Source organism: Scyliorhinus canicula, chromosome 19 (assembly GCF_902713615.1).
Source record: "Scyliorhinus canicula chromosome 19, sScyCan1.1, whole genome shotgun sequence".
NCBI classification, from domain to species: domain Eukaryota; kingdom Metazoa; phylum Chordata; class Chondrichthyes; order Carcharhiniformes; family Scyliorhinidae; genus Scyliorhinus; species Scyliorhinus canicula.
Genome location: NC_052164.1, coordinates 105432116 through 105453700, shown reverse-complemented (window position 1 = coordinate 105453700; position 21585 = coordinate 105432116). Strand labels below are relative to the sequence as shown.

At 49.7% G+C, this 21585-nt stretch overlaps 1 protein-coding gene across 3 annotated transcripts in view; it reads right to left on the bottom strand.

The window, feature by feature from the left end:
• The window catches only part of LOC119954351, a 48630-nt gene that overhangs the window by 5986 nt on the left and 21059 nt on the right, over window positions 1–21585 (bottom strand). For all 3 annotated transcript variants that reach the window (XM_038779526.1, XM_038779527.1, XM_038779525.1), the window contains 3 exons: window positions 13220–13272; window positions 11275–11482; window positions 7570–7716 (listed from right to left, as the gene is read on the bottom strand). In XM_038779526.1, the coding sequence (XP_038635454.1) occupies window positions 7570–7716; window positions 11275–11482; window positions 13220–13272 (408 nt within the window). The remainder of the gene's footprint in view (window positions 1–7569; window positions 7717–11274; window positions 11483–13219; window positions 13273–21585) is intronic.

Genomic DNA, 21585 nt, shown 5'->3' with positions numbered 1-21585 from the left:
TGTGCCTTTCAGAAAAAGAGATGAAAGGGCTGAAATCACCTCACCCCCTACTGACCGGGCGCCATCGACTGCTGCGGCCACTGTCTAATAGCAGCACCCCTGACAATCATCCACTAATGGCATAGGAACCCAAACAGTTTATTTAAAATAGATCCTCCAGCACTGACCCCACAAATACTGGACGGAATTCTCCCACAAAGTAACCAAAACTGTCATTTCAGCCGTGAAAACGAATGTGACTGCGATCTTCCCGTACTTTTTTTTTTGGAGGCACGCACGTTTTGCACTGGCTGGTACTGAGGGGCGGGGCCTAAACACAGCAGCAGCTCCAGTGCCAACCTGGCCATGACCCCAACCAGCCAGGGGCTAGTATGGCTTCTAAGCCCCCTGGCATGGCCATCAAGCTGTTGGAATTAGAGGAGGGGGGGGGGGGGGGGGGGGGGGGGGTAACACGGTGCTGTGCTCGGTAAGGATTAATGAGGTCTTCAAGGACTTTTATGGCAAACTGTACGAGTCAGAGCCCCCCGGGGGGGAGGGGGAGGAGGGGAGGGGATGAGGCAGTTCCTGGACTAACTTAGGTTTCCACAGGTGGAGGAGGGACGAGTAGAGGGATTGGGGGCCCCAATCGAGATGGAGGAACTTTTTAAGGGTCTAGAGGGTATGCAGACGGGCAAGGCTTCGGGTCTGGATGGGTATCCTGTAGAGTTTTATAGGAAATTCTCGGAGCTGCTGGGTCCGCTGCTGTTGAGGACTTTCAATGAGGCTAAGGAAAAGGGAGCCCTTCTCCCGACGATGTTGCAGACTCTGATCTTGTTGCAATGTGGCTCCTATAGGCCGATTTTGCTCCTTAATGTGGATGCAAAGCTGTTGGCCAAGGTTTTGGCCAAGAGGATTGAGGACTGTGTCCCGAGAGTGATCAATGAGGATCAGACGGGGTTTGTGAAGGGCAGACAGTTGAATACGAATGTGCGGAGGCTCCTGAATGTGATTATGATGCCCTCGGACGGGGGGGATGTAGAAGTGGTGGCGGCAATGGACACGGAAAAAGCCTTTGATCGGGTGGAGTGAGAGTACCTGTGGGAAGTGTGAGGCAGATTTGGGTTTGGAGAGGAATTTATAGGGTGGGTTAAATTGTTGTATCGGGCCCCGGTAGCGAGTGTGTCGACGAACCGGCTGTGGTCAGGGTACTTTAGGCTACATCGAGGAACGAGGCAGGGGTGCCCCCTGCTGTTTGCCCTGGAAATTGCGCCGCTGGCCATGGCGTTGAGGGAGTCCAGAAACTGGAGGGGGCTGGTTGGGGGGGAGCATCGTGTTTCACTGTATGCAGATGACCTGCTCCTGTATATTGCAGATCCAGTGGAGGGGCTGGGGGAGGTCATGCAGATTCTTCGGGATTTTGGAGACTTTTCGGGGTATAAGCTGAATGTTGGGAAAAGTGAGCTTTTTGTGATACAGGCGAGGGGCCAGGAAAAGAGACTGGGACAGCTCCCGCTTAAGATGGTGGAGAGTAGCTTTCGCTACTTGGGCTTACAGGTGGATAAGAGCTGGGATGCCCTGCACAAGCTCAAGCTGGCAAACTTTTGCAGCTATTACTGGGCAGCGATTTTATCCATGATTCGGAAATGGGTAGTGGAGGGAGAGGGCGGCGTGGAAACAGAGTCTTGTAAAGATACTAGCTTGGGGGCACTAATAACGGCACCGATGCCGCGGTATACCACGAGCCCAATGGTGGTGGCGACATTGAGGATCTGGGGGCAGTGGAGATGGCACAGGGGGGAGATAGAGGCTTCAGTCTAGGCCCAGATATGGAATAATCACAGGTTCGTTCCCGGTAGAATAGACAGGGGGGGCGGGAGGGGGGGGGGGGGGGGGGGGGGGGGGGTTCCTAAGTTGACACAGGGCGGGTATCAAAACATAAGAACATAAGAACTAGGAGCAGGAGTCGGCCATCTGGCCCCTCGAGCCTGTTCCGCCATTCACTGAGATCATGGCTGATCTTTTGTGGGCTCAGCTCCACTTTCCGGCCCGAACACCATGGGCGCAATTGTCCGCACTCACGACGGTGCGGAGAATAGCGGGGTTCGTAAATTTTTACGGCCACGCTAGTCCGACGCCCTCCCGCTATTCTCCCCCCCCCCCACGCCCGACTCCCGATACGAATCGCTGCCGCCGTTTTTTTTACGGCGAGCAGCGATTCTCAGCTGGCCGATGGGCCGAGTTCCAAGCCCTTTACGGCCGTTTTTACGAACGGCAAACACACCTGGTCTGGCCGTTCGTAAAAACGGCCGTAAAGTCCCGACCTTGCCAACCATGGCACCGATTGGCACGGCAGTACCACGGCCGTGCCAAGGGTGCCATGGGCCCGCGATCGGTGGGCACCGATCACGGGCAGCGGGTCCGATTCCCGCGCACTCTTTGTCCTTCCGCCGCCCCGCTGTATCACTTCGCGGGGCGGCTGAGGGGCATCCCGGCCCGCGCATGCGCGGGTTTCGCGCAAATGCGCGATGACGTCATCCGCGCATGCACGGGTTGGAGTTTTCCAATCCGCGCATGCGCGGCTGACGTCATGTGACGCGTCAGCCGGCGCAAACTCTGGCAAGCGGGCTTAACGAATTTCGTTAAGCCCGCGATGCCGGAGTTCACGGCCGCGGCATACTAGCCCCGACCGGGGACCAGAATCGGTTCCCGGTCGGGGAGGGGGAAGCTGGCGTCAAACCCGCCCGGATTTGACGCCAGCCTTACGATTTCTCCCTGTCTGGGAGAATCGCGCCCCTAAACCCTTAATCCCTTTATTCTTCAAAAAACTATCTATGTTTACTTAAAAACATTTAATGAGGGAGCCTCAACTGCTTCACTGGGCAAGGAATTCCATAGATTCACAACCCTTTGGGTGAAGAAGGTCCTCCTAAACTCAGTCCTAAATCTACTTCCCCTTATTTTGAGGCTATGCCCCCTAGTTCTGCTTTCACCCGCCAGTGGAAACAACCTGCCCGCATCTATCCTATCTATTCCCTTCATAATTTTACATGTGTCTATAAGATCCACCCTCATCCTTCTAAATTCCAACGAGTACAGTCCCAGTCTACTCAACCTCTCCTCGTAATCCAACCCTTTCAGCTCTGGGATTAACCTAGTGAATCTCCTCTGCACACCCTCCAGCGCCAGTACGTCCTTTCTCAAGTAAGGAGACCAAAACTGAACACAATACTCCAGGTGTGGCCTCACTAACACCTTATACAATTGCAACATAACCTCCCTAGTCTTAAACTCCATCCCTCTAGCAATGAAGGACAAAATTCCATTCGCCTTCTTAATCACCTGTTGCACCTGTAAACCAACTTTTTGCGACTCATGCACTAGCACACCCAGGTCTCTCTGCACAGCAGCATGTTTTAATATTTTATCATTTAAATAATAATCCCTTTTGCTGTTATTCCTACCAAAATGGATAACCTCACATTTGTCAACATTGTATTCCATCTGCCAGACCCTAGCCCATTCACTTAAACTATTCAAATCCCTCTGCAGACTTCCAGTATCCTCTGCACTTTTCGCTTTACCACTCATCTTAGTGTCATCTGCAAACTTGGACACATTGCCCTTGGTCCCCAACTCCAAATCATCTATGTAAATTGTGAACAATTGCGGGCCCAACACTGATCCCTGAGGGACACCACTAGCTACTGATTGCCAACCAGAGAAACACCCATTAATCCCCATTCTTTGTTTTCTATTAATTAACCAATCCTCTATCCATGCAACATCTTTATCTTATGCAGCAACCTTTTGTGTGGCACCTTGCCAAAGGCTTTCTGGAAATCCAGACATACCACATCCATTGGCTCCCCGTTATCTACTGCACTGGTAATGTCCTCAAAAAATTCCACTAAATTAGTTAGGCACGACCTGCCCTTTATGAACCCATGCTGCGTCTGCCCAATGAGACAATTTCTATCCAGGTGCCTCGCTATTTCTTCCTTGATGATAGATTCCAGCATCTTTCCTATTACCGAAGTCAAACTCACTGGCCTATAATTTCCTGCTTTCTGCCTACCTCCTTTTTTAAACAGTGGTGTCACGGTTGCTAATTTCCAATCCACCGGGATCACCCCAGAGTCTAGTGAATTTCGGTAAATTATCACTAGTGCATTTGCAATTTCCCTAGCCATCTCTTTTAGCACTCTGGGATGCATTCCATCAGGGCCAGGAGACTTGTCTCCCTTTAGCCCCATTAGCTTGCCCATCACTACCTCCTTAGTGATAACAATCCTCTCAAGGTCCTCACCTGTCATAGCCTCATTTCTATCAGTCACGATGGGGGACTTGTTCATTGATGGGACTTTTGCTAGTCTGGGGGCGCTGGAGGAGAAATTTGGGCTCCCCCAGGGGAACACCTTTAGGTACCTGCAGGTCCGAGCTTTCGTGAGGAAGCAGGTGGGGGAATTTCCGCTGCTACCGGCCCGGAGGATACAGGACAGGGTGGTCTCGGGCTTGTGGGGAGGGGACGGAAAGGTATCGGACATATACCAGGAGCTGCAGGAAGCGGAGGAGGCCTCGGTGGAGGAACTGAAGGGCAAGTGGGAGGAGGAGCTGGGTGAGGAGCTGGATGAGGGCCTGTGGGCTGTCGCCCTGGGCAGGGTCAATTCCTCCTCATCTTGTGCCAGGCTTAGCCTGGTTCAGTTTAAGGTGGTGCACCGGGCTCATATGACTATGACGAGAATGAGTAAGTTCTTTGGGGTGGAGGACAGGTGTGTGAGGTGTTCAGGGAGCCCAGCAAACCATGTCCATATGTTTTGGGCATGCCCGGCACTGACAGGATTTTGGAGAGGCTTTGTAAAGGCTATGTCCAAGGTCTTGGACACTCAGGTAAAGCCGAGCTAGGGGACAGCGATATTTGGGGTGTCAGAAGATCCGGGAGTGCAGGAGCCGAAAGAGGCCGAAGTCTTGGCCTTTGCCTCCTTGGCAGCCCAGAGACGGCTCTTGTTAATGTGGAGGGACGCGAAGCCCCCAAGTGTGGAGACCTGGGTCAGTGACATGGCGGGATTTCTCAGGTTAGAGAGGATATTGTTTGCCTTGCGAGGGTCTTTGCAGGGGTTCTCCAGACAGTGGCAACCGTTCCTTGACTTTCTCGCGGAACGTTAAGTGGAGGTCAGCAGCAGCAACAAACCAGAGGGGGGTTGGGGGGGGGGGCTTGGGCGGTGGATGGATTTCATTTGTAAAGGGCAAATACCCCACCTTATTTGTTAAAGGGTTAAACTGTTAAATGGTTAAGTTGTTTTCTGTTTTATTGTTATGTTTTATTTTTGTTGTTTTACTTTTTGTAATGGCTTGTAAAAATTATTGAAAAATTTTGAATAAAACCAAATAAAAATAAAGTCTTGTCTCGGTTTGTGGAGACCAGTAAGGATTCCCACCAGCCCCCCATCACGCTGGCGAGTGGGAACATTGGGAAGATTTTGCATATTTAAATCCATTTAAATGGATCAAGTTCATGCCCTCGTTGAGTGTGAACCTGGTGATGTCTTCTGGGAGAGTCCTGGGACATGGTGAAGTGTTTGGCACTCTGGTTTCTGGGCCCCCCCAGCATTTTCCTGACATTGTGGGATTTGCAGTGGACACAATGCAGCCGGAAAATCGCCCCCACTGGCTGAGTCAACACTGCGAGTAACCATGGCCGTTACACTGTGATTATAAACCTGCTGATTTTTGGGTTCAGTTCATCTCTAATTCTCCATTGCTTTGCTCCGATTTCTTGCTTCCCATTCTTTCTGTTTCCTTCCTCACTCCTGGTCATTCCTGGTCAGTATCAAATAATTTCAATACTTATCCTCTCTTCTCATCTCTTTATTTTCCTCCTAATTCCACCCTATTCCATAGAATTTACAGTGCAGAAAGAGGCCATTCAGCCCATCGAGTCTGCACCGGCCCTTGGAAAGATCATCCTACCTAAGCTCACAAGTCCACCCTATCTCCACCTATCCTTTTTGGATACTAAAGGGGCAATTTATCATGACCAATCCACCTAACCTGCACATCTTTGGACTGTGGGAGGAAACCGGAGCACCCGGAGGAAACCCACACAGACATAAGGAGAATGTGCAGACTCCGCAGACAGTGACCCAAGCCGGAATTGAACCTGGGACCCTGGAGCTGTGAAGCAACAGTGCTACCCACTGTGCCACCGTGCTGCTCTTCTAAAGGAACAGTCTGATTCTGCCTCACTGACAACAAATGGTCAGGGAGCTGGACTCCTTACAGCCTCCTGAACTCAATACTGGGTTCAATTATTTCAGACCATAATCTCGGCATGTGTTTTCTCTGTTTCTTTCCTTGTGCCATTAGCATCCGTATTTGCATTGCACTTTCATCCCCTTTATCGTTTAAACTCCCCGGTCTATCATTGTACCAAAGGCCTTCCCTTTTGTCCCATCTTCACCCCTGGCTTTTCTCTGATTCTGTACTTGCTTAAAGCTGGTGAGGCTTTTAACTTTTGCCAGTTCTGACCAAAGGTCAAAAACATTAAAAGTTAACCATATTTCTCTCGCCACAGGTATTGCCTAATGCTCACAGTGCCTCAGCTATAATGGCTATTCTTCACACGAGCCTGAAAGGAATGAACAATTATTTGACCACAGTGAGGCCCAGATTTACCCTGACAACCATACACACATGTGCATCTTTGCCAACAAGAGTCAATGGAGGGGAATACTGTGACAAATTATACCAAACAAACTGGTGAACTGCTGACTATAACTGTGTAGTCCAGTGCTAAAGCAGGCTGACTGCGGGCCACAATCAGAGTAGCAGTACACTGGGTGGGATTCTCTCAGCCCGCGCCGGGCCAGAGAATCCCCGAGACCTGCGCGAATTGCGCCATGCCACCCTGACACCGGCCCGTGATTCTCCAGAGCGGAGAATTGGTGCCGGCGTGGTTGGCGTGGTGCCGGTCAGAGGCTGCTCTACGCTGCTGGCCCAATTCTCAGCCCAGGATGGGCTAAGCGGCCGTCGTAAATAAGCCGAGTCCCGCTGGCGCCGTCCACACTTGCTCTTAGCCGGTGGGAAGTCGGCGTGGAAGGGTCAGGGGGGCGGCCCGTGGGGTGGGTCCGACCCCGGGGGAGGCCTCCGATGTTGCCTGGCCACTGATCAGCGGGCCGACCTCTCTGGCTGGGGGCCTCCTTTCTTCCGCGCTGGCCCCTGGAGCCCTGCACCATGTTGCGTCGGGGCCGGCGTGTTGAAGGAAGCCACTGCGCATGTGCGCGTTGGCGCCGGTGCCACTGCGCAGGCACGGATCCCGCGGCGCCAAGTTCACGCCAGGATCAGCAGCTGGAGCGGCGTGAATCGCTCCAGTGCCGTGCTGGCCCTCTGTAGGGGCCAGAATTGCTGATCCTGAGGCCATGTTGATGCTGTCGAGACACACAACGGCGTTTCCGACAGCGTCAACACTTAGCCTCAGGATCACAGAACCCCGCCCTCTGTATAACGTTTTTATAAATACTTTTACATTAGTCATTTCAATGTGATACAAACAATCATTGTGATCAACTGACAATTCTCTGGTTTCTCACTTACCGCCTGCTGCTGCTGTTCATATATCTCAGTGTCGTAATCAGTCAGAAGTAACATTGCAACATTCCTCATTTCCTCATCCACTACCTCTGTCAGCATTTCTTCCTGTAGGATTTCCTCTAGCAAGGCCTCACTTACAGCTTCTTTCACCTGTCAGGTTAAAAACACAATTATAAACTCTTCGGAACACCCCAGAACAGATTTACACAGTGAACAAGGAATCAAGCTACTCAGAAATGGAGTCACAGTGTTTCAAAGAGCTTCAATACGATGATATACTGTGAAGTGCAGTGGCTATTATTCTGTAGGAAGACTCTGCAGCCATTCTGCATTAGCGACATCTCACGCGCTGCAATGTATGAACAGTCAGTTCTACTGTTTCTGAGAATTTTGGGTGGAGGAAGGAGGCTGAGGAGAATTCCTCCTCCTGCAAACAGTGCCAGGAAATGTTTAAGTATCAGCCTTGGTAACCTTCTCACCATTGAAGCAGAGGTGACTGACTCGAGCGCCACTCTGGAGACATGAGCATGTACACCACTAAAATATACATATACCAAATATCAGGGGGCACAATTCTCCGCACTCACGACGGTGCGGAGAATAGCGGGGTTTGTAAGTTTTTACGGCCACGCTAGTCTGACGCCCTCCCGCTATTCTCCCCCCCCCCCCCCACGCCCGACACGAATCGCTGCCGCCGTTTTTTTTACGGCGAGCAGCGATTCTCAGCTGGCCGATGGGCTGAAGTCCAAGCCCTTTACGGCCGTTTTTACGAACGGCAAACACACCTGGTCTGGCCGTTCGTAAAAACGGCCGTAAAGTCCCAATTTTGAAAACCATGGCACCGATTGGCACGGCCGTGCCAAGGGTGCCATGGGCCCGCGATCGGTGGGCACCGATCGCGGGCAGCGGGTCCGATTCCCGCGCACTCTTTGTCCTTCCGCCGCCCCGCTGTATCACTTCGCGGGGCGGCTGAGGGGCATCCCAGCCCGCGCATGCGCGGGTTTCGCGCAAATGCGCGATGTCATCCGCGCATGCGCGGGTTGGAGTCTTCCAATCCGCGCATGCGCGGCTGACGTCATGTGACGCATCAGCCGGCGCAAACTCTGGCAAGCGGGCTTAACGAAATTCGTTAAGCCCGCGATGCCGGAGTTTATGACCGCGGCATACTAGCCCCGACCGGGGACCAGAATCGGTTCCCGGTCGGGGAGGGGGAGGCTGGCGTCAAACCCGCCCGGATTTGACGCCAGCCTTACGATTTCTCCCTGTCTGGGAGAATCGCGCCCAGGGTCTTTCAAAGTGCGAGTCGCGAGTCGCGACCCACAGGTGTCGGGAGGGCGGCGGAGCGATCGGTCACGGCGTTCCCGGGATTGTCCCGATTGTGGGACAAGTGCCCAATGGCCACGACTGACATTTAAATTGAGAATGGCGGCCACTACCAGCTTTTAAATACGAATGAAATAGGTTGTGTGCAGTCTTCCAACCATAAGCAGCAGCAGCGGGCAAGTCATGTGCCCTGCATGTACACGTGACATCAAGCGCCATGTACATACGTGCTTTTAGTGTCAAATCACAGAGAGCTTCTTCCATTTTCTACCTGCTGGCAAGCGGCAAGGCTGTGAAAGGTGGATTATTAACGGCCAGAGACACAAATAGGCAGAGTACCTACTGGCCAGGTTCTCACTCCTGAATCTGCTGGAGAGCATCGCGGGAGAGATTGAGGCAGGACAAGGCAGTGCTAGTGTTAGCTCTGTACAGAGCTCCAGGGCCTCTGGTGAACAGCCTGCAGAGGAGAAACTTAACTCAGGAACAAAACAGAGATGATTTATTCAGGTGAAAGAGAAAATGCTGGAAAATCTCAGCATGTCTGGCAGCATCTGTAGGGAGCTACTCAGAAATGGAGTCATGGTGTTTCGAGTCCGATGACTCTTTGTCAAAGCTTTGACAAAGAGTCATCGGACTCGAAACGTTAGTTCTTTTCTCTCCCTACAGATGCTGACAGACTTGCTGAGATTTTCCAGCATTTTCTATTTTGTTTCAGATTCCAGCATCCGCAATAATTTGCTTTTATCCAGTGATTTATTGAGGTATGGTTTGTCAGATGTGCCAATGCTGATAAAGATGTAGAGCCTGTGTGTTATACGCAGGGAAGTATTTGCAAAGGAGAGGCAATTTCAGATTTTGAAAGTGAAGTGGTGGGTGAAAAATTATTTTTGTGGTTGAGTCCCCAGAGTCAGTTATTAATTTACAGCTGATTCCAAATGAAAAGCCTAAGCTGCTGTAGCTGACCTGTGACACACAATAAAAAACACAGCAAAAGCCCATGAGACTGTCAGCATTCTGGAGTAGCATCTCCCAGGAGTATCCAGTGTTGAGTAAAATAAGTATTTTGTTGCTATAGCCCTTCCCAAAGATATGCTTGAATTGGACATTCTGAATTCTCCTTCTCTATACCCGGGCGTCGGTAGCGACTAGGAGATTTTCACAGTAACTTCATTGCAGTGATAATATAAGCCTACTTGTGACACTAATAAAGATTATTATTATTCATGGCGACCTACATGTACAAAGTTGGATTTTCCGTTCCCACAGAGATGAAGACGGCACAAAGGAACTGGCTGAACTCTACACCTGATTTGCGCATTGCTCGTTCTTGCTTTGAACTTGATTGGAATGAGATTGTGAGAATCAAGCAGGCTCCCCTTTCACATTAAAGGGAAGAAAACGTGATGTGTATCGCTAAGGTCAGTCAGCGTAGGTCGCGGTTGGCAAGGTTTGCCGTAGTGTGCGGAATTTTACCAGAATTTGGCAAAGTGTCAGTCTCAGACTAAAACTAGTGTGTAGTTCTCCACTTGCACAGACCATTTTTCTCTCCGGATCTCGAACCGTGACATAAAGTTGGTGAGGCATGGATATTTAGTGAGGGGGATCATGTGGTGGGGACGCCCATTAATTCTCAAAGTGATTAAAATCTATTTAAATGAGGTTCCCACCGACGAGGGTAGAGGAAAATCGTGAAAACGTGTTCTCTCCGGAGAGAATTGTTTTTCCCAATTCTATCCATTTTTTTGGCCTGTGTCGCCCTTCTCTCTGCCGGTGATTGCGGCTGAAAATCGCACCCAGTAAGTATATATGGTGCAATATTGATGGGGTGCTGCATTGCTGGTGGAGCCATACTTTAGATGGGACGTTAATGGAGGCAATCCCATGACATTATGTGAAAAACAACAGGGAGTTCTGGCCAATATTGCTCTCTCATGCATAAACGTCTCATTGTTTGTGAAACCATGCTATACTGTGCAAATTGGCTGCTGCATTTCTCGCTATTGGAACAACGACTGCACTTCATTAGCTCAAAAGTGTTTTGGGATATATAACTGTCGAGCAATTGTTCATATATAATTGCAAATTTTTCTTTGAACAGGCTCATGAACCATGGATTTATGCTTAATGAAGCTGATCCTCGGATAATGCTCAAAGTTTGCTGCTACCTTTAACATGCACACTGAATGTGTATGGGGGAAATATCCCGGGTATCATTGTGACAGTGTCGTACAAGCGAGACCAAACTCACTTATTCAACATGTTGCTTGGCTGTCAATGATTCTTACACACCATCATTCAGGACAAATCAAGGTATCATTGTGTGAAGAATTACAATTTAAACAGGAAATGCAATAATCTCTAACAATGTTATTCAGTGACACCCACAAGCTGTGCCACCATTGGCTCAATCGTCTCCGCCATTACTTCTGTCAGAGATTCGGTGATGGCTGCGGTGGTCAGGTGATTGCTGACCAGCTCCTCAACAACCGTTCGGATCAATCCCAAGGTCAGCTCACTGACTATCTCCTCCAGGAGTGTGTCTAGTACTGACACAGCTGGTTGCTGCTTCAATACATCCAGTTTAACTATCTGTCTGAAAGATACAAATAGAAGCACGAGATAATAAGAGATGAATGGTCACGTGAGGGATTTGTCGATCCAGAGAGATTTATATCAGCTATAATGTGAGGGGAACAGTATTCAAGGAGACGTCCCAAGGCAGTTTGGCTTATTTAAACAGCTTTGCCAGCATTGACCACTCACTGAAAATAAAGAGAATTATCCACCAAACCTGTAGCAGTAAGTCATGGCCAATGTTCCACAGGAGTCTGTGTGTCCCACAGCTCAGCACGTCACAAAAGGAAATATGAGATGATCAAATGCTTGGCCAAAGAGGTAGGTTTTAAGCAGCATTTTAAAGGAGGGAAGTGAGATAGGGAGTTATAGAGATTTAGGGAGGGAAATCCAGAGCTTTGGGCCGAGACACTTGAAGACATGGCTGCCAGTGGTGGAGCAATTAAAATCGATGATGTTCAAGAGCCCAGAATTGGGGAATCACAGATCTCTCAGAGGATTATAAAACTGAAGGTTAGAAAAAAATGGAGAGCAGCAAGGACAGGAAAGGATTTGGAAACAACGGGCGGCACATTGGCACAGTGGTTAGCACTGCTGCCTCATGGCGCCGAGGACCCGGGCTCGATCCCGGCTCTGGGTCACTGTCCGTGTGGAGTTTGCACATTCTCCCCGTGTCTGCGTGGGTCTCACCCCCACAAACCCAATGATGTTCAGCGTAGGTGGATTGGCCACGCTAAATTGCCCCTTAATTTGGAAAAAAAATGAATTGTGTGCTCTAAATTTATATTTTTAAAAAGGATCTGGAAACAATGATGGGAATTTCAAAATCTAAGCGTTTTACCAATGCCTGAGCAGACTCACTTCAGGAGGGGCTGGTTTAGCTCAGTTGGCTAGACAGCTGGTTCGTGATGCAGAACAAGGCTAACAGCGGGGTGCAATTCCCCTATAGGCGGAGGTTAGTCATGAGGATCCCGCCATCTCAACCTAGCCCCTCGCCTGAGGTGTGGTGATCCTCTGGTTAAATCACCACCAGTCAGCTCTCCCACTCTGAGGGGAAGGCAGCCTAAGGTCACCTGGGACTACAGTGACTTTACTTTAAGACTCACTTCACACATGTGCAGAATCAATAGTTTAGGCACAGCCCACCCAGAGTCTAATGAATTCTGGCTCCAGAGGAGCGTGGAGATCCTGGAAGAGGAAGCCTCACTTCAATTTGCTCTGGATTCAGGCAGAGTTCCCGACTCTGGAATTATATTCTACATGGAAATCTTGTAATTTCACCAGTTTGCTGGCAAGCATTCGCGTTGTGAGAGTTTACAGATTAAAGTTGGGATAGTTTGAGGTGTCAACTCAGCAATAGAACTCTCTTCTGAGTCAATAGAGTGTGGATTCTAGTCCCACTGGAGATTCCACCCAGGCTGAAGCTTCAATGCAGTGCTGATGGCTCCTGTATTGTCACTGGTGCTGGCTTTCAGCTAAGGTGTTCAAAGTTAACATCTCGTCTCCATCTAACTTGGTTGTAAGATGCCAAGACGCGGCTTGGTGTCCTGATTAATGTTTAGTGCGCAATCGACAACGCTGAAACAGGTAATCTGCCCATTATCTTATTTAGGTGTTTGTGGGGCCTTCCTATGCTCAGGTATGTTTCCTACCTTACAAAAAGGTTATTTCAATGGCAGTGAGGTGCTCCGGGCTATCCTGAGGTCACGAACGGCACTAAGTAACTGCAATTATTTCTTCTTTTCATTATACTTACTGTAGGTGACTCTTGCTGTAGAAATTCTTCTCTGTTGGTAAATACAAAGGATGCTGAAAAAGAAAATACATTTAATTCCAAACAGCAGTTTTTTACATTACCCAGTGTTGTGAAACACACACACACACAATTTCCAGCTTTTGTTTTGCTAGGCTTGAGATGGTTTTCTCCGACGAGGTTGTCTACCTTCTCTGCAGAGTCAGCATCATTTCAACGTCACAGTAAAGATGCACCTGGCACTCACTGCTTTCACAACACTTCAGCACGAGCAGGAGAGAGAGAAACTGTTAGTTCTCCTTCCAAGGTGTTATGGGCCAGGGTTTAGAAACTCCAAAGTGTATTATGGAGTTCACCTGACCTACAACCTTTATGCTGAATTTGGCTGGGTTGAGCACAAGAGCCTTCAGGTGTGATTCATCGGTCTTCCCAGACACTTTAATCAAAGCAAGCTTCATTCTAAGAACTTAGTTAATATATATATATATAGACACAGCAAGATTTTTTAATCAATTACAAACATAAAGACACCCAGCTACAGTAATCTATGTATAACACTTAATGAATCCTCCCTTAACTGTTCCAATTCGAAAACAAAATCACATCAACCAAAACCCCTTTTCAAGGGCGTGGCCCAGCACTCTGCATTCTCACTTGAATAAGACTGTTTTTTTCCTGAGATTCTGACCCCATCTCACCAGCAGGTTTAAACCCTTCTGCAAAGCAAACTATATCTTTTAAGTTACCAAAATAGCAGGTAGCTATAATCAATGGGTTTTTAACTGGAACAGATATTTAAAATACAAATAGAAAGAGACAGGCCAAAACACTTCTGTTCCCTGTCTGAGTCCATAGCAGCCAAAACTGAAAGCGAAAGTAAAACTCACAGCCACAGCTCAGCTCCACCCACACAATGACATCACTGAAGCCATGTGATAAGACAAAAACCTTTCTTAAAGGGACACTCCCTTGACAAAAACACTTCTGCCACGTTCTCTCAGAAAGCGTCATACAAGGGCCCAGCGCCCCAAATGGAGGTTGGACGGTGCCTTACTAGCTGACAAGGCCTTCAGCGAAAGGATAGCGCGGGCCATAGCGGAGTACACTGAGATCAACCAAAACGGGGAGGTCTCACCCTCCACGTTCTGGGAAGCGCTTAAGGCCGTACTAAGAGGGGAAATCATAGCCTACAAAGCGCAAAGAGATAGGGAGGAAAGGGTGGCTAGGCAGAAGCTGGTCGACTCCATACTGGAGGTAGACCATAAATACTCCGAGGCCCCGACCGTAGAACTCCTGGCGGAGAGGAAAGAATTACAAAGGAACTTTGACCTGCTCTCCACCAGGAAAGCAGTACACCAACTCCGCCAGGCACGCGGGGCCCTATACGAACACGGAGACAAAGCCAGCCGCCTGTTGGCCCACCAGCTGAGAAAGCAGGCAGCCAGCAGAGAAATTGCGCAAATCAGAGATACCAGAGGCACGTTGGAAACAGAACCAGAGAGGATTAACAAAACCTTCAAGGCCTTCTACCAAGAGCTGTACACCTCAGAGCCCCCAACGGGGAAGGCTGGGATGAACCGGTTTCTTGACGGACTGGACATACCAGTTGTGGGAGAGGGCAGAAAACGGGATCTGGAAGCACCACTAGCACTGGGAGAGATCATGGACAGCATTAGCTCCATGCAGGCGGGGAAGGCGCCGGGACCGGACGGATTCCCGGCGGACTTCTACAAAAAATTTGCGACAGCGCTGGCCCCGCACCTGCGGGAGATGTTCACAGACTCGCTAGCTAGGGGCACATTGCCACCCACGTTAGCACAGGCCTCAATCTCGCTGATACCTAAGAAAGACAAAGACCCAACGGAATGTGGGTCATACAGACCCATATCTCTGCTGAATGCAGACGCCAAAATACTGGCCAAAATCCTAGCCAAGAGGCTAGAAGACTGTGTACCTGAGGTGGTCACAGAGGACCAGACGGGCTTTGTCAAAGGTAGACAGCTTACCGCGAACATCAGGCGCCTGCTGAACGTGATAATGACCCCCTCCGGGGAGAGAACACAAGAGGTGATCGTCTCCCTGGACGCAGAAAAGGCCTTCGACAGAGTCGAGTGGAAATACCTCATAGAGGTACTGGAGCGGTTCGGGCTTGGAACAGGGTTCACCGCTTGGGTAAAGCTCCTGTACAACGCACCCATGGCGAGTGTACAGACCAACAATACCAACTCCCAATACTTCCAGCTGCACAGGGGCACCAGACAAGGATGCCCACTGTCCCCGCTGCTGTTCGCACTAGCAATTGAACCGCTAGCAATCGCGCTCAGGGCAGCAAAAAATTGGAGGGGGATCCGAAGGGGAGGTAGAGAGCACAGAGTCTCACTCTATGCGGATGATCTGCTCCTCTATATCTCGGACCCACAAAGCAGCATGGACGGAATCATCGCGCTCCTGAAAGAGTTTGGAGCCTTCTCGGGCTACAAACTCAACATGAGCAAAAGTGAGATCTTCCCAGTACACCCGCAAGGGGGGGGGGGGGCAGCACTAAAGGGGCTGCCGTTCAATCAAGCCCGACATAAATTCCGCTACCTGGGGATCCAATAGCCCATGACTGGAAAGGGATCCACAAATGGAACCTCACCAGCCTGACGGAGGAAGTTAAAAAGGACCTGCAAAGATGGAACACACTCCCGCTCTCCCTCGCGGGGAGAGTTCAGACGATCAAAATGAACGTACTGCCCAGGTTCCTCTTCCTGTTTAGATCCATTCCGATCTACATCCCCAAGGCCTTTTTCAAAGCGCTGGACAAACTCATCATGGCGTTCGTATGGGGGGGTAAAAATGCTAGGATCCCAAAGAAGGTCTTACAAAAAACAAAAACCAGGGGAGGGCTAGCCCTCCCGAATCTACAATTCTACCACTGGGCAGCAACAGCCGAGCGAGTAAGGGGATGGATCCAGGAGCCAGAGGCTGAGTGGGTGCGTGCGGAGGAGGCCTCCTGCATGGGAACCTCCCTCCGGGCCCTCGCCACGGCAGCACTCCCATCCCCACCCAAAAAACACTCCAGCAGCCCAGTGGTGACAGCCACCCTCCAATCCTGGAACCAACTGCGGCAGCAACTTGGCCTGACCAAAATGTCGAACAGGGCTCCCATCTGCAACAACCATAGGTTCACACCAGCACTGACTGACGCCACCTTCAAAAGGTGGAGGCAGGACGGGGGGACACTGACAGTCAGGGACCTATACACGGACGACAGGATCGCAACACTGGACGAACTGACAGAGAAGTTTCAGCTAGCTGGGGGGAACGAGCTACGGTACCTGCAGCTCAAAAACTTCCTACGAAAGGAGACAAGGACGTACCCACAACCGCCACGACAGACACTACTGGAAGACCTACTGGACGCAAGTATCCTAGAGAAAGGGAACTGTAGTGACATGTATGACCGACTGGTAGATAGGGACGACACCGTACTGGACGCAACAAGAAGGAAATGGGAGGACGACCTGGGGATGGAGATAGGGTGGGGACTCTGGAGCGAAGCACTGCATAGGGTCAACTCCACCTCCACGTGCGCAAGGCTCAGCCTGACGCAACTAAAAGTGGTACATAGAGCCCACTTAACAAGAACCCGTATGAGTAGGTTCTTCCCGGAGGTGGAAGACAGATGTGAACGGTGCCAAAGAGGCCCGGCCAACCACGCCCACATGTTCTGGTCTTGCCCCAGACTCGTGGAGTACTGGACAGCCTTCTTCGAGGTTATGTCCAAAGTGGTGGGAGTGAGGGTGGAGCCATGCCCGATAGTGGCGGTCTTCGGGGTTTCAGAACAGCCAGATCTATTCCTGGGGAGGAGGGCGGACGCCCTTGCCTTTGCCTCCCTGATCGCCCGCCGTAGAATCCTGTTTGGCTGGCGGTCAGCAGCACCGCCCAGAGCTGCGGACTGGCTGTCCGACCTCTCGGAATCTCTCCAAATGGAGAAAATCAAATTTGCCATCCGAGGGTCGGACGACGGCTTCCACAGAACGTGGGAGCCATTCATGCAACTGTTCCGGGACCTATTTGTGGCCAATGTACAAGAGGAAGAATAGTCGGGGGAAGGTAGCGGGAGGGGCTACAGGTTCGGTACGGGGGTTCGATGGCTAGCTAAGGCCCAAAACCAAACTAAATAAACATGTTGGGGGGGGGGGGGGGGCGGGCGCAGTTACTACTACGAAGATGCTTACCTGTAAATATGTATGTTAATTTTTGCGTGTTTGTTTGTTGTTTTTTTTTTTTTTTTTTTTTTTTTGTTCTTTTTCTCTCCTAACAATTTGTAATTTGTTCAATATAAAATATGAAAACTGAATAAAAACATTTATAAAAAAAAGAAAGCGTCATACAGGAACCAATCACTGATCATTGAAAGGCAGAACACTGTCCCTGACCGCCCCATCAGTTGCGATCTTAGGCTGGGTTAGGGGGGGGGGGGGGGGGGGGGGGGACACTCACATGCCTCACCCACCACTAGGACATTCAGCCAGGACATTCTGGCATCTCGAAAGATGGCAGGATAACCCTGGAAGCCTCCCCGAGGTCTATAAACATCAGTTGCAAGGCTGCTGGACGTGTGGTCCAAGGACACGACCAGGTAAGCTGCCAGAAACAGCAGTATGCATGCCACCCAAGCTGGAAGCCAAAGCCACCTCAGGCCCATGCCGTGCATGTTTATCAGCCCCTAGAGGACAAAATGATGCAGCTAAGGTCTCCCGATAAAGATAACACACTTGATCAATGGCCATTCCCTAGAAATGGAGGTGGATACCAGAGTTGCTGTCTCCATCATTGGGGAACAGACATTCCGGTGTCTCTGGATGGGCATCTTCCCCAAGGCTGGTGAGACACCAGGGCCAGGTTGGCCACACATAAAGGGGAACCGTTGAAGATTATGGGGACTGCCATGACCCTGGTTACCTATGGGCAGCAGGTGGCCTGACTCCTGCTCATCGTTGTACGAGGACCGGACCCAGCCTCTTGGGCAGAGATTGGCTCCAGAGGATCCGTCCGGACTGGCTACAAACGTTTAAACTACGAAACAGTGGACTGTACAAGGTCATCAGCAAATATCCCAAGGTATTCCAAGAAGGCCTTGGTAGAATAAAGGGAGCAAGGACAAAGATTTATGTGTACCCTAAAGCCCTACCCAAATATTTCACAAAGCATGGCCAGTCCCATGTTTTAGTTACCAAAGCAGAGATCAAACTGGAGAGGTTAGGGACCAGTGCAGTTCACAAAGTGGGCTGCACCAGTAGGCCCCGTCCTCAAGCCTGACAAGTTGGTCTGCCTTTGCGGGGACTATAAATTAATGGTTAATAAAGCCTCACGTTTAGATTGGTGCATCGAAGATCTATTTGCCAAACTAGAAGGGGGTCACACCTTCACCAACCTAGATATGAGCCATGCCTACCTCCAGCTAGAACTAGACGAGCCATCCCGGATTTAGGTGACGATTAACACCCAATATGAATATACACGCCTGTCGTTTGGTGTCTCGTCGCCAAGTGCCATTTTTCAACGTGTGATGGAGAACATTCTCCAAGGGCTACCTAAGGTGGCAGTATACTTAGACAACATGCTAATCACAGGAGTCACAGAAAAACGGCACCTAGCAAACATAGTTGAGGTTTTGAGATGATTTTCTGACACAGGTATCTATCTCAAACAAGAAAAATGTATGTCCAGGCGATGTGACCTACCTACCTGGGGTACCAAGTCGATAAGAAATGCCTACACGCGGGCAGCACGGTGGCCTAGTGGTTAGCACAACCGCCTCACGGCGCTGAGGTCCCAGGTTCGATCCCGGCTCTGGGTCACTGTCCGTGTGGAGTTTGCACATTCTCCCCGTGTCTGCGTGGGTTTCGCCCCCACAACCCAAAAATGTGCAAAGTAGGTGGATTGGCCACGCTAAATTGCCCCTTAATTGGAAAAAATAATTGGGTACTCTAAATCTATTAAAAAAAAGAAATGCCTACACGCCGTGGAGGATAAAGTTAAGGCCATCAAAGAGGCACCAAATTTGTGACAGAATTAAAATCTTTACTCAAACTTATAAACCAGAGGTGATGGTGGCAGACACTGCAGAATGAAGCCTTCATGAAGGTTGTGCAGCAGTTACTATTATCAAACATCCTGGCTCATTGCGACCAAAAGAAAGAATTACTATGAACATGTGATATCTCTCCATCTGGAGTAGGGGCAGAGTTTCCCATCGATGGGGCGATGGTATAGAGAGATCTATAACATATACATCCAGAACCTTGGCAGACACAGGAAAACGTTGTTCTCAGATTGAAAAGGAAGGATTGGCTGCTGGGCCTTCTCAAAAACGATTAAACGATTCCCTCACCCATGTCGGCGCCTAATCCACACGGGGTATTACATCTCCAGGTTAAAGTCCAACATGTTTGTTTCAAACACTAGCTTTCGGAGTACTGCTCCTTCCTCAGATTCACCTGTGTTTGAAACAAACATTTTGGACTTTAACCTGGTGTTGTAAGACTTCTTACTGTGCTCACCCAGTCCAACGCCGACGTCTCCACATCACATGGTATTACACAAAGGACCCCCCGGGGTAGCCAAGATGAAAATGCTCGGGAGGAGCTACGTCTGGTGGCCTGGCCCCAATGCAGACATAGAGAATCTGATGAAGCAGTGCTCCTTGTAACAGGAGAACCAGAAGCTCCCACCTTCGGCCTCTTTGAGCCCGTGGGAATGGCCAGGAAGACCCTGGGTACGGCGCACGTGGACTTTGCTGGCCCGTTCTGGGATCGATTGTGGTCGACACCCATTCAAAATGATTAGAAGTACATTGCATGTCCGCACGACTTCTCCGGTAAAATTTCTGCACCCACGGCATACCAGAGATCCTCATATCCAATGATGACACCCCTTTATCAGTGGAAAATTTCAGACATTCATGAAGTTTAACGGTATTAAACACATCCAAATGGCACGGTACCATCCATCATCTAATCAGTTGAAACATTCAAAACAGGAATGAAGAAACAGCCTGCTGGTTCCCTGGATAGGAAATTGGCCGGGTTCCACTTTGATTATAGACCCATGCCGCACACAATGACGGAAGTCACACCAGCGGAATTGTTAATGAGACGACGTCTGCCCGCCAGAAGACCCAAAAGGACGATCAGAACAGGAGATGTTTTCCATGTGCGAAACTTTGGAGATGGCTCCCAATGGATCCCAGGAGTCCTGATGGAAAAGACTGGCCCAGTTTCTTACAAGGTCAAATGCTAAGGGAAGGCCGTGAAAAATCACACTACCTGGGAAGCAGGGAATCCACTCGAGTGGAAACAATTTCAGCAGAGACTACATCCATGACGCCTATTGCGACTACCTCCAGCAAGAGGACTCAAGCCTATGAGGCACCTGAGAGTCGTTCCCCCTGACGAAGAAGACTTGGAGTTCAAAATGGAGACTCTGGAAATTGATCCTTTGCCGAAGGTGAACACCAAAGACGAGCTTCCATCTGTGGCCCATCGATGCTCAACAAGGAAGCGACGATCCTCAGTCCATTTCACCCCCCCTCCCAATCCGGCTCCATGTGCTGCCGAATCAAGGTCTTGTGCCAAGCGTCAAAAGAAGCCACATCGCCGCGGGAGTAGCGGGGATGTTTTGGACATGAAGGGAGAGGGATGTGATAAACCACAAGAGGTCCACGGGGCAATCGCTAATTGTCCTTTCTATAGCTAACTGAAACCTTATGATGCTATGACCACTGTTCCCTAAATGTAACCCGACTGACACTTGAACCAACTCCCAGAAACAGATCCAGTAATTCTTCCATGCTTGTTGGGCTAGAAACATAGTAATCTAGAAAGTGAATGGACAAAATTGTGGCAGATGGATTTTAATGTAAGCAACTGTGAGGCTATCCAGTTTGGACTAAAAAAGGACAGAGCAGGGTACTTTCTAAATGGAAACGGTTCAGAGATTTGGGGGTTCAGGTGCATTGATCCTTAAAATGCCACAAATAAGTGCAGAAAATAATCAAAAAGGCAAAAGGAATTATGGCTTTTTTCTAGAGGATTGGAGTATAAAGACACAGGGGTTATGCTGCAGCCATACAGAACCCTGGTTAGGACCCCATTTGGAGTCACTAGGAGCAGTTCTGGGCATCACAGTTCAGTAATGACATATTGGCTTTGGAGCGAGTTCAACGTAGGATTACAAAAATGATACCTGGACTACAGGAATTAAGTTACAAGGAGAGGTTACACAAATTAGGTCTGTTTTCACTAGAATTTAGAAGGTTAAGGGGTGCTTTGATCGTATTCAAGACATTAACAGGGAAAGACAGGGTAGATAAAGATTAT